Source organism: Ruditapes philippinarum, unplaced genomic scaffold (assembly GCF_026571515.1).
Source record: "Ruditapes philippinarum isolate M1 unplaced genomic scaffold, ASM2657151v2 ctg620_1_1_1_1, whole genome shotgun sequence".
NCBI lineage: Eukaryota > Metazoa > Mollusca > Bivalvia > Venerida > Veneridae > Ruditapes > Ruditapes philippinarum.
The window spans coordinates 87,075-99,950 of NW_026863506.1; the positions used below are offsets into that span (position 1 = coordinate 87,075).

The 12,876-nt window shown below is 32.1% G+C and overlaps 1 protein-coding gene across 1 annotated transcript; it reads right to left on the reverse strand.

Annotated features, from left to right (window-relative positions):
- Positions 1–2,222: 2,222 nt before the first annotated feature.
- On the reverse strand, positions 2,223–6,770 carry LOC132722255 (perlucin-like). The gene is made up of 2 exons (XM_060706710.1): positions 6,429–6,770; positions 2,223–6,085 (listed from the first exon to the last, which is right to left on the reverse strand). Exons 1-2 carry the CDS (start codon positions 6,745–6,747, stop codon positions 5,715–5,717), a joined length of 690 nt encoding a protein of 229 aa, XP_060562693.1. The 5' UTR covers positions 6,748–6,770; the 3' UTR covers positions 2,223–5,714.
- Between the last annotated feature and the right edge of the window lie 6,106 nt (positions 6,771–12,876).

Below are 12,876 nucleotides of genomic sequence, written 5' to 3' on the forward strand. Positions count from 1 at the left end.
GTGAAGCTAGTGTTGTGAAAATATTTATATTGTTACATACATTGCTTCTCAAGCATAAATTTCTCTCAAGGATCTCTGATGTGTTTGCGGTTTTTCTTTTTTTTGTTGTTGTTGTTTTTTTTCTTTAGTGTTAAAAAATTTTGTACAATTTTTCAGAAATGTTTAGTTTGCATAATTTTTAAGGGATTGTTTGTAAATTTCACGGTGCCAAACTGCTAACTGGGTTTTTTTCCAAAGAAAAAAAAAAACAACAAAAAAATAAAAAAAATATACGGGTTGAAAGTAGTTCTACCACTTGACTGTTGTATTACATTTGTATATATAGCAACATCTAGCGGAAGAAAGTGAGATATAATTCGTTTATATGATAATTTGAAAAAGATATCATTAAATCAGTATTAATTAATAACAGAGACATTATATCTGACAACTCCTTCAAGGATCAATCATAAGATTACGAATACATTATGAGCCGCGTCACGACAAAACCAAGATAATGGATTTGCAGTCAGCACGGATCCAGACCAGCCTGCGCATCCGCGCAGTCTGATCAGGATCCATGCTGATCGCTATCAGTTTCTCTACTTGTAACAGAGTTGGTAAGCGAACAGCATGGATCTTGGTCAGACTGCGCTGATGTGCAGGCTGGTCTTGATCCATGCTGGTCGCAAACACACTATGTTAGTATTGTCATGGCGCGGCTCATATAATTTTAATGTCAATACATTTAAAAAAAATATTTCATAAGCTTTACCCTTATACCTTATAACACTATAAAACAAATTAGTTCAATTGATTCACAGTAACTATGCATTGATTATTTTTGTAGCCTAGGTTATACCAAAACAAAACAAAAAGTTTCCGATCTTTGTGATCGTGATGTCTTTATTTTGCTCTACAATCAGCCTGATTTTCCAGTACATATGAGCCATGGTAATATTTACATGATTCAGAAAGAATGACGCTTGTTACATTTTGTATTTATTTTACGACGGCATAATGAAGTCATTTGTTGTATTGTCAGCGATCGCCATCATTATAAATTTTCACACTTGATATGTGTAAACATATTGTATTGGTTCTTTTTATCACTGTAGATAGTGGGTCTTTTATCGCTGAAGATAGAGGACTCAGGTCATGTTTTGATATTTGTCTCTTGTAAAATTATGTTCGTTAATTAGAAAATGTGAACATTTACTTTTTGAACCAGATTCTTTATATTAAGCAACCAAATTGAAAATCTGATAGGATTGCAGATTCCTGAATTTAGGAAAGCGCCTTTATTTTTGAAAACTGGCTGAATGAAACTAATCAACCAAGTATTTCGCAAAATAGCCATTATTCAGATATACAGAATAACATATTAAGCAGTGAATAATATGTTGGAACCAGCTATATGCTTGTCGTATGTTTATATATAGGTTGGTAGTGTAATATATTTCCAGACATATTGACGATTTTTGTTTGTTTTGGGACTGTTTTTTTCTCTCTATTTTCTGTTGGGTTTTACGTCGCACCAACACAGGAAGTGGTCATATGACGACTTTCCAGCTTTTATATTTATTCTCTCAAGCTTTTCTGGTTTAGGGGGACCTCAGTTGTGTCCTTTCATGCATTATTTCAAGCACAAACAAGCCGACGTTCCTTCAGCGAGATGGATAGCTTACTCACATAAAAGAAATCCAAAGTCCCTTGCGGGATTCGAACACACAGCGGTTAAGGGGTTGTGACTTGTTTTCAAACTCTCGGCCACGAACGTCCCATTTTGGTGTTCAACTAATTGATAATATAAACAAAATGTATTATTTTTTAGCTTTTTAAAGAAATCAAAAACAGAATTATTAAAGTATATACAGATGACATTATAGCAATTTCACAATACTTCTACATTCATGGATTCATTTAGTAATTCCAGGTCCATATTGTGAACATGCTATTGATTTTTAGAATTTTAATCTCTTATATAGAATATAAAAATTGTCATGCAGACAAAATACTTTTGTTCAAATATGCTGATATAATATTCAAGCGTTTTACAATTCATTGTTCTCAGAATAAATTCATTTGTATTATGTAAAAATTGATGAGGACAAACCAAAGTATTTTATGACCTGCACTAAAACAATGTTTTCAGAATTGAAAGGTTGATGTCAGTTTCTGTAAACAAGCTTTATGTTTTATTCATCAACGTAAAATATTCGAAACAATGTAGAACTAAAATGACATCTTTTTTTTAAAGGTTGCTTTCATGTAACATACAAACATTTTGCAGTTAACATACAGATAACTTGTGGTGAATTACAGATAACTTGAAGGTAACATACAGATAACTTATAGTGACTTACAGATAACATTTAGGTCGTTTACAGCTATTTTGAGGTGACATACGGATACCTTGAAGGTAAGTAATAGAAAGAGCATCGAAACACGAGGCTATCTGATTTGTACGAGGGAGCGTAGCCCCCGAGAATTAATCAGATTGCCGAGTGTTTTGATGTTCTTTCTCTTTTGTATCATAGTCAAACTTAAAACACGTTCCCTGTTGTCACACTGAAGGAGACCTAATTATGATATTTCTGTCGCTGTCCGTCTCTCTGCCGTCACAATAAGTAAACCCCAGCAAAAATGAGCCAATGAATGGGCATGATCACAGAAAGGTCCCTAAACTAAGATACAACTGTATGTTGTATCATCATAGTTTGGGGATCTTTCTGTTGAAAATGTGTCAGAGTTAAATCGTATACATATACATTCACAGTGCGTTAACTGGAGTACAGGTATTAGTTACCCGTACTCCAGAGCATGTCCATTGTCTGGGGTTTATATATTGTGACAGAAAGAGAAAGGGAAAGCGATAGAAATATTCTATTCAGATGCTCGTTCAATGGTTACTTTTTTCTTGGGTTTCATAATGTGACAACATGGAACGTGTTTGTCTGTGATACAAAAGAGAAAGAACATCAAAACACTCGGCAATATGATTAATTCTCGGGGCTACGTCCCCTCGTACAAATCAGATAGCCTCGTGTTTCGATGCTATTTCTATTACATAACCTACGGTGACTTACAGATAACTTGAGGTGACCTACAGATAACTTTAGGGAAACCTGAGGTGACCTACAGATAATTTTAGTTGGCATACATATAACATGAGGTGACTTACAGTTAACTTGAAGATAACAAACAGATAACCTACGATGACTTACAGATATCCTACGATGACTAACAAATATCTTTAGGTAACCTACATATAACTTAAGGTCATTAACAGAAAACCTGAAGTAACATAAAGTTAACTTGAAGTGACTTACAGATAACTCACAAATTACTTGCAGATAACTTACAGGTTACAATCACTGGAAAAAAGACATTTATTATTTAGATTACTAGAAAACAAAGAACATCAATAACCACCTTGAAAATATATAAATACAGTGTAGCATTATCATAGCGAAAATATGAACGGTTTCAAAACAAGTTGCAACAGAGCTATTGCAGAAATTTAAAAGTGTACTGGTAAATGTTTTCCAAAAAGGTCTACGTTCCGCTTTTTTATAAAGTAAAGTGTTTATTTTATGTTTTAGTATTTTTTATTATTTTTTAAACTTAAAGTCTCGTAAAGTTTTAGAATTTACAATTGTCAGAAGTCCCCAATTTGCTTCGCTGCACATACACTAAAATTTATTGTTACAATCAGATAAAACTTAAAGAATTCGTTACTTTTTAAAGGCTTTCAATAATGCTCCAGAAATGCTTTTATTTATTTTTTTATCAAAATCGTTTAATTTGTTGTTTCCTCGATATAGTAGCAAAAAAGTTTTATGATTTATCTGTTGCCACTTTTGCTTTTTTTGGCAATGAGTATAGTTATAGTGATTTAGTATTTTTGCATGGAAGCTAAAATACTACATACATTTTGATATTTATGACAAATAATGTTTCATACATCGTAATTTCCTTAAGAGATATCATCAAGTTAAACATGTTCTAAAACCATCACTTAAACGTTATTAACACAAGTTTGCCCTTTGTTAAGAAAAGGAAGAATTTAATTTATTCCTTTCCAAGGCATTATGTGCCTATAAAATGTAAAATGTAAAAACTTGTTACTAAAGAAATTCGTACATTCACTCGCACACATTCACTTCTGCGTAGTAAAGGTAAAATTTGCCTTACTTTCAATTGAAATTATCTCAAGGCAGCCCGTAATTAAACCAGTGTTTTTCTTCAATTGTCTTAACAAATTAAACAAATTAAATTATTTATATTACAGATATACCGACAGTTCCATGGACATATTCAAAGTCCCACAGATATTCCTAAAGTTTCACAGACATATTCAAAGTTTCACAGATATACCTAAAGTTCATCAGACATATTCAAAGTTTCACAGATATACCAAAGTTCCACAGATATATCTAAAGTTCCAAAGACATATTTAAAGCTCCACAGATATAGCTAAAGTTCCACAGATATATTGAAAGCTCCACAGATATACTTAAAGTTTCACAGACATATTCAAAATTCCACAGATACACCTAAAATTCCACAGACAAAGTTTCGCAGACATATTTAAATTTCGACAGATATACCTAAAGTTCAACAGACATATCAAAAGTTCCGCAGATATATAAGACATATTCAAAGTTCCACAGATATATTCAAAGTTTCGCAGATATATTCAAAGCTCCACAGATATATTCAAAGTTTCACAGATATAACTTAAGCTCCACAGATATATCTTAATTTCCACAGATATATTCAAAGGTTCACAGATATACCTAAAGTTCCACAGATATATTCAAAGCTGAACAGATATACCTAAAGTTCCACAGATATATTCAAAGCTCCACAGATATACCTAAAGTTCCACAGATATATTCAAAGCTCCGCAGATATACCTAAAGTTCCACAGATATATTCAAAGCTCCACAGATATACCTAGAGTTCCATAGATATATTCAAAGCTCCAAAGATATATCTAAAGTTCCACAGACATATTTAAAGTTCCACAGATAGCCCTAAAGTTCCACAATCATATTAAAAGTTTCACAGATATATTCAAAATTCCACAGATATACCAAAGTTCCACAGATATACCAATAATCCACAGAGATACACATATACGAGTATACCCATATTCATTTTTTAAGTCACACCGATATACCCCAAGTTCCACAAATATACCCATATCCAAAGTTCCACAGATATAACAGAAGTTTAACAGATATACCCAAAGTTCCACTGATATACCAAAAGTTCCAAAAATATTACTGAAATTCCAAAGATATTCTCTGAGCTTTACAATCGGAACGTCATCGGCTTTTTTTCCATAATATCCGCCGACTAAATGCAGATTTAAAGTAGTCTTACCACGTGGATTTAGATAAAGTCTAGTTTGGTAAAGTAATGATTAAAAATATGTCTGAAAATCATAATCAATTAAAATTGTCCACTGATGATAAAATAATAAACAAAGCCGAATTAATATCTACAGGTAGACATTTTGTACTTTCGGTTTCTACACTCGAAATATAATAATAAACTTAGTCAACAACCCCCGTATTAAAATACTTTTTGTTTCCATGATAAGTTTCTTAGGATATGTTAGATCGAAATACCCTATCCATTCTTTGTATTTTTACTGTTGTATTCGGGGTCCTTATAAGGGCCGAGAAGATGCGATTGTCAGATCTAAACAAACCATATTCGACTTAATAATATTCACAAAGGCTCATATTTTCGTTGGTACAATTTACGTCACCCCATTTCCAGGTTCCTGCGACACTCTTTAAGTTTAAACAGTTCTCTGACTGTGAATATCTATTGTTATTGTTTGGTTCTCCAGGGTTCCAATTGGTATACCAATCAGAAAGTTTGGTTCCGTCTAACCACAGAAATGTCCCTTCCACCTGCACATCGGTACCGCCGATCCAGAGTCCATTTTCAGCATGCGATTGAACTGCGTATTTTTCTATAAACATTTCTTCCTCTAGAGATTTTATATCTGCCAAATGTCCTCCCAAACTTTCACAGTTGATCTTTGCTTCGTCCCAGTCTAAGTTGTTCTCGACAACGACATAGTCTGAAATTACATGAGGATCATTTGCTTATTTCAGACAATATATGTATATTTGTTTTTTCTTTGTTGTTTTTTTTAAATTTTTTTTGGTTAGGTTCAACGTCGCACCAACACAGTAATAATCATACTAATATAGCGAATTTTCAGGTTTCCTGGTTGAGGAAGGCCTCACGGCCCCTCCATGCATTATGTAAAACACGAACGGGCACCTGAGTACAACTAACAACGTTTTATAGTAAAATTCTAGAAATGAATGCCCTGACAAAAAAACAACAACAAAACACACTTTCAAATTTCAATTTTAAATCTCTATTACATCACTGCTACAAGATAAAAAAATACTTACTTTGCCGCCGATAATATTTCGTTCCTTCCAATGTCGGGGCTAAATTTTTGTCTGAGAATTGCATTTTACATCCGAAACATTTGTTGTCGGCCAGGTCGAACACGCCGTCACAGGAGGGAGTATTAGAACATTTCGCAGCACACAGCGCAACCCCTCCGTCGGCATAGCTAAACAAGGTTTTATCTGCGGGACAATTTAGCCCAGCAAAATCCGATAGCTCAATATATTTGTTGAATTTGTTGTCCACGAAGGCAGCATTAATATTTTCAGCTAAATAATAAAATAAGAACTGAAACAATAGAACCGCGCTGGTAGACATCTTTTTCTGTTATGCGACAATTCCAGCACTAACGATTGTTTCACGCATGCGCGCATATTAATTAAAAATTTTTCAAATATTATATATCTCTGCGTAGGGTTCACAAATATTGATTTTTAAAACGTCGTATTTCATTTTCATGTGTACTTTGTAATATTCATCTGATACTTAAAATATATTGACGTGCCAAAGCTATATTCTTAGAAATTTTGTTCTGGTTTTAGAGGTGAGATATTGCCCATACGAACCAGCACAATATCTCATCGTAAAGTAAAATAAGTTGGACTTGTGTCCTTAAGACATAGAATTGATGATGTTGATAATAATAATAACAAGTATTTGATAGTATTGCGGGCAATACAGTAGTCCCCTACCGGTCCCTCAAAAAGTTCTTTAATTGTCATACACTCCTGTGTATTGCCATTTATAATGAATTTGAGGATGAAGTCTGTATTTGAAAATATCAACCACAAAACATAATAAAATAAGTTTGTCTATATCACAGTAATATGTTAAGTTTCCATGCTTAGTAAGGAAATTATGTTTATACAACCTTGTCATATTATTACGATGTGGGATTTTAAAGTAAATCCTATAAGGAATGAAGAAGTTGGAGTGAAAATACCAGTTTCTCCAAAGAAAATCTAAGTTCAAGGGGGACATAATTCTGGAAATAGTCTTGCTAGAGTATTTAACCTTCTCAAAAATGTCGAGTGATAATAAGAAACATATATATGAAGTTTGAAGTAGATACATTAGGAAATAAAGAAGTTATTTAAAAAAGACAACATTTTTTCCCCTAAAAAATCTAAGTTCAAGGGAGGTAATACTAAAAAATCTAAGTTCAAGGGAGGTAATACTGATATTTTTTGTGCTAGAGTTATAAACCTTGTCACATATGATGTGGTTGATGACCAGAAACTTATATTTAAAGTTTGAAGTAAACACCTTAAGAAATAAAGAACATATAGTGAAAAAGCTGAAAAATTTAAATCAGAAATCTTGAAATTCAGGCTATTTGTTGCCATAGCAACCAGAATTTTCAACATAGGAAGAAAAAAACAATGTGCATAATCTCCAGACTGTCATTTACCCATATTTCAAGTTTCATAAAAATATTTTTAGTACTTTTTTAGTTATCACTGGATCCAGTTTATGTGTCAAATTTGCAATATTTTCAGACTATTTGTTTTTGTTGCCATTGCAACCAGAATTTTCAACATAGGAACAAAAAAAAAACTCGCATAATCTCCATACTGCCATTAATCCATATATCAAGTTTCATAAAAATATTTTCAGTACTTTTTGCGTTATCGCGGGATCCAGTTTTGTGGACGGACGGACTGACTGACAGACAGACGGACGTTGGGACAGACGGACAGACGGTCGGAGGGCCGTAAACCTAAAGTCCCCTACGGTTAAACCGGTAGGGGACTAATAATTACTATTTTTATAAGCAAATTTACTTGCAGTCATGTTAAGTATAGTGTTTATTAGTAATCATTTACAAAATGAAATGTATTTTTTATAAATCGATATACTAGACTGATTGATAGTTTGCTGATATATTAAGGTAAATATATCACGATTCATTAGAAAATTTGAAATTACATTAATTAATATGGAAGGACAGCCTTGACGAGAACGAGTGTGAAACGATACTCGTGATGTTTACCTTAGCAGTAATCAGTTGAAAATCATATTATTATTTGTTGACATAATTACATGTAGATCTAACAGTTTTAAAGTCACATTGAGCCTAAGAAACGAATTAATTTTTACTACTTAAAAATGGCAAACAGGAGTGTTATAACGTTTAGATAATGCTTTTGGAGGATGCCAGATGCGTGTTACCTGAAAAAAGTAGCGCTTTATTTTGAAAATATGTGTCACGAAAGTAGCAAAATGTAAAAAAATAGCATTTTGACTTCCATACAAAATACTAAATCACTATAACTGTACTAATTGCGAAAATTCATCAGCGGAAACAGATGGTTAAGATAATTGGCGAATAAGTAATTTTTGGAAACTATAGAAGTAGATCAAATATTAAAAGCTTTTGAGAAATAAATATAAAAACATGTCTACAGTAAGGCATAATGGGCCTTTGAAGTAATGTATAATTAACTGCTTTGCCAATTTTAATGTTCTGAATAATTGTATTTAAAAATGTGTGTCTAGAAACAAGATATAGTTAAAAATCATAATAAATTCATGACGTTAAAACATATCGTTTCACAGATAAAAATGCCTTTGAATCAATGACATGTCGTTTCGCATTGTAAAGAATCCGTACAAAACTGTTTGCTATGTATTAAATTGCCTATTATCCAACTGGTTTATTTTCAGTATTTCTTTATCCTACGGCCCCATTTATTATGTGAATGTAATTGAAGATTGACGTTTTGTTTTAAAATTTGATAAAGCGTCAATAGCAACGATCAGCTCCATTAATACATGATACCATTATAAAGTGTCGTATTTAGAGTTTACAAGTGCCAAGGGACCTAAATGCTATATATGTAAGTATGATAAAAAAATACGTTCGTTGTCAAGTTTGCTAAATATGACATACATCAGTACAAATAAGCTGTTTACTGGTTTCTTACACCTCTAGTTATTACTGTTCTTGAAGTCCTACACAGTTTTGACTTGCTATACAGGGTGTTCGTGCGTGAGTGCGCACTTGTATTCCCAAAACTGGATTTACATGGTTAAGTCACTGTAATGACGCCCCTATTCATTCAGTTTATGCTATCATTTTTCTTAATGCTGAGCTCAAATCTATCCTGAAAATTCATTTACTATTACTTCTTTAAATGAGGTTTGATATGCCTCTGCCAGGGATCAGACCAACAACCTCATACATAATGAACCATTTAATACATGTACGAACAAAATGTACATAAACAAGAAATGTCAAACTGATAAACAGTCTACCTTATTGGGTGGTAAAAATAAGTAACCATCATGTAACTCAGAGAGAAACTGACTATGTAATTGTAGGTGTAAATGAATGAGAAAAACAAAACTAATTCAGCAACCACTAGGAAATTGTAAAATAGCGAAGAAACACAAATTTAACATTCTCTAATTGAAAAAAGAAATATAAACATAACTAACAGCATGAAACTGTTTTGGCATACAATATCAATTGATTACCTTTACCTCTAAACCCCAAAAACAATAGGGGTCGCCTACGGCACAAGAACAAAGTTTGACAGTCATAGCATGGGTATCACGTTTTTGGTTGGAAACTGTTTTGGCATACGATTTTATATCTTATTTTTTTTCAATCATTGCACTATGTTGAAACAGCACTACCATTGCTTCTATTATTATAATAAATAATTACAAGACAAATATGTCAACAATTAAAATCAATTATTTAAATATATATCATAGAAATTAATATAAATAATCAACAGTGATCAAAGACAAACAGCAACTCTTTTGGTTAGTGCTAATAATGTATCCCAAATACTTGCACAAATAAAAGCATGATCTGAAAAAAATGACATGGTTCACTTATATCAACAATATATCAACAACAAACTTACAATATAAACTACATGTACCTTATTCTTCAGCCTTGCAAAAATTTAGAAAACGAAAGGACAATTTTTTTTAAATGAATCTATATAAAACAACAGACTGTACTTTAGTATATGGTACTTTAACAATATAACTCATAATTGTATGAAATACCTAATTAGCATGCTCGTCAAAAAGAAAATTAAAATGGCATTAGTATTGTACCTTCAAAACCACTAGATGAAGAACAGAAATTAAATTTACATTACATAATCCACATTTAAACACTTTCATGATTATCAGCAGTTTTTTTGTTTTTGTTTATTTTTGGTTTTCGGTTTTGTTGTTGTTTCACGTCACTATGCCAAGGTCATGTGATAGCTCCCAAGGTCTAGCGGTGGAGAAAAACCCCAGGCCCTGTGTTCACTAGTAAAAAAATATCAATGATCCAAATTATGTTTGCTTTGCTGTATAAACAAGATTGCATGTGTGAAAAATGCTATGTCACCGCATTAATACAATACTTTGTAGTAATGTAGGAACAGATTTTTTTTTGTTTCTATACAATTGAAGATTGCCATAATGCATAGATCATTGACCTTTCTAATTCTTAAATCTATTGTTATTAAAAAAAAAAGATCAGAGTAGAAATCTACCAATGCAGAGTATAGTGAATTTGGTGGTTTTCACATTACCAAAATTCCATGACAGTACATCAAAGGACAACACAGTAAGACACTTTGTCAAAGTCAAGGCCAGGTGATATCAAATTTCATTTTACATTTTTACATCTTAATCTGTACACATGGTTCAAATTTCATAGCTGCACATCATCAAAATCTAGGTCACCTGAGATCAAAGTTCAATTTTACAACTAAAACTGTGCACATAGTCCAAATTTAATGGTTGTTCATCAAAGGACAAGAAAGTAGGTCACTGACCCCTTGGGCAAGGCAAATATTTGACCCAAGGGTTAAATTCAAACACTCTTGATACAGGTCCACCAAACAATATTTCTTGTCAAATATTTAAGCTGTAGCTTTCTTCAATTCATATAACATTTGTTTAAGTTTATGTTTTTACTATGTGTACATAATGAAAATCAACGCCCCCCCCGGACAGGGCCAATTTTGACACCAGAGGCAAAATTTGAACAACTTTGGTAGTGGACCTATGGATGATATTATAAAGCTAAAATCAAAGCTCTAAGCCTTGTTCCTTCAGACAAGAAGATGTTTTAAATTTTTTCTATATGTACAAAATGAAAATTAATGACCCCCGGGGAGTGATTAATTTTGACACCAGGGCTATAATTTGAACAATCTTGGCAGAGATTCACTTAACAAAGTATCATGCCAAATATCTAAGCTCTACGCCTTTTATTTTTTTGGCAATGGTTACGAGATCAGTAATATCCAATGGAATGATATAACTGTTTAATTGTTATTTCAGAATATGTGGGAGATATCACACTTAATGGACAAAAGGCTTTTGAGACGTATATTTAATACGTTTTGCTTTGAATGTAATTAAATATACAAAAAAATGACCATATTTTCATTGTTACGTTGATTCATTTTAAAAACACCTATTTTGCAGAATTATTTAAAAATAACTAAGGTAATAAATGAATTTAAAAATGGCATATGTATGTAGATAATTTATTCTAGTTTCTTTTGCAGGTTGATTCATTAAAATATCTTGTTATGAAGAAAATACAGAACACGCTGTTTGCGGTTTTTTTATATATGTGAAATGCCTGAAAAGTATGAAATATATGTATAACATATAGTGATTTTATGCTTAACGTCAAGTATTTTCGCCCTCCTGATAAAACAAATTAAAAAGGTTAATGCGGAATGTCGATTTATGGGTCAAACTAACGTTTCAGTAATTGACCCAAAATGCACACAAATTCTGTCCCATCCGTAGACATAGTATTTTTAGTATATAACATGGAAAGAGAAGTAAGTTATTTTGTATCTGCATGTCACATGAAATCCTTATAAAAAAATTACTTTTTCTCTAATCTTTCAAGATTTGCTGCAATGTTTCTTGTAGTTTTTACCACTACAGTTAATTAATAGAGAATAACATGCTAGTGTCTTTTGATATCAATTTTATCAGGCAAGGCTGATATGGGCTGGAAGGGGCGATTTTAATGATTAAAAATTAAAAAGTGTTCGTTGCAAGCCTGTTACAACATACAAGCGAGGCTTGTACGAACACTTTTTAATTTTTAATCATTAAAATTTAGTGTTCTTATACAAATTCATTGATGATGTTTAATTGCGCGACATGTTATTCGAAATCAATATGCGTGAAATGGCTGTAAAAAATATTGCGCTAAAAATAGTTCCAACACACAAACAGTTTTCAAACATTTATTTGAGAGAAACAAAGATATTCCAAACAGATTTAATTTAAAAAGTATGTTTTATTTGTATATAAATCAATTGTGTTAAATATATTTGTGTCCTTTCAAGTATTTATGTATGAATATCATACACGAACATTCTTATGATCGGTCGGTCATGTGCTTCGCTAAAACTAAAAAAATAACAAAAACGAAGTTCATTACCAGAATCATGGGAT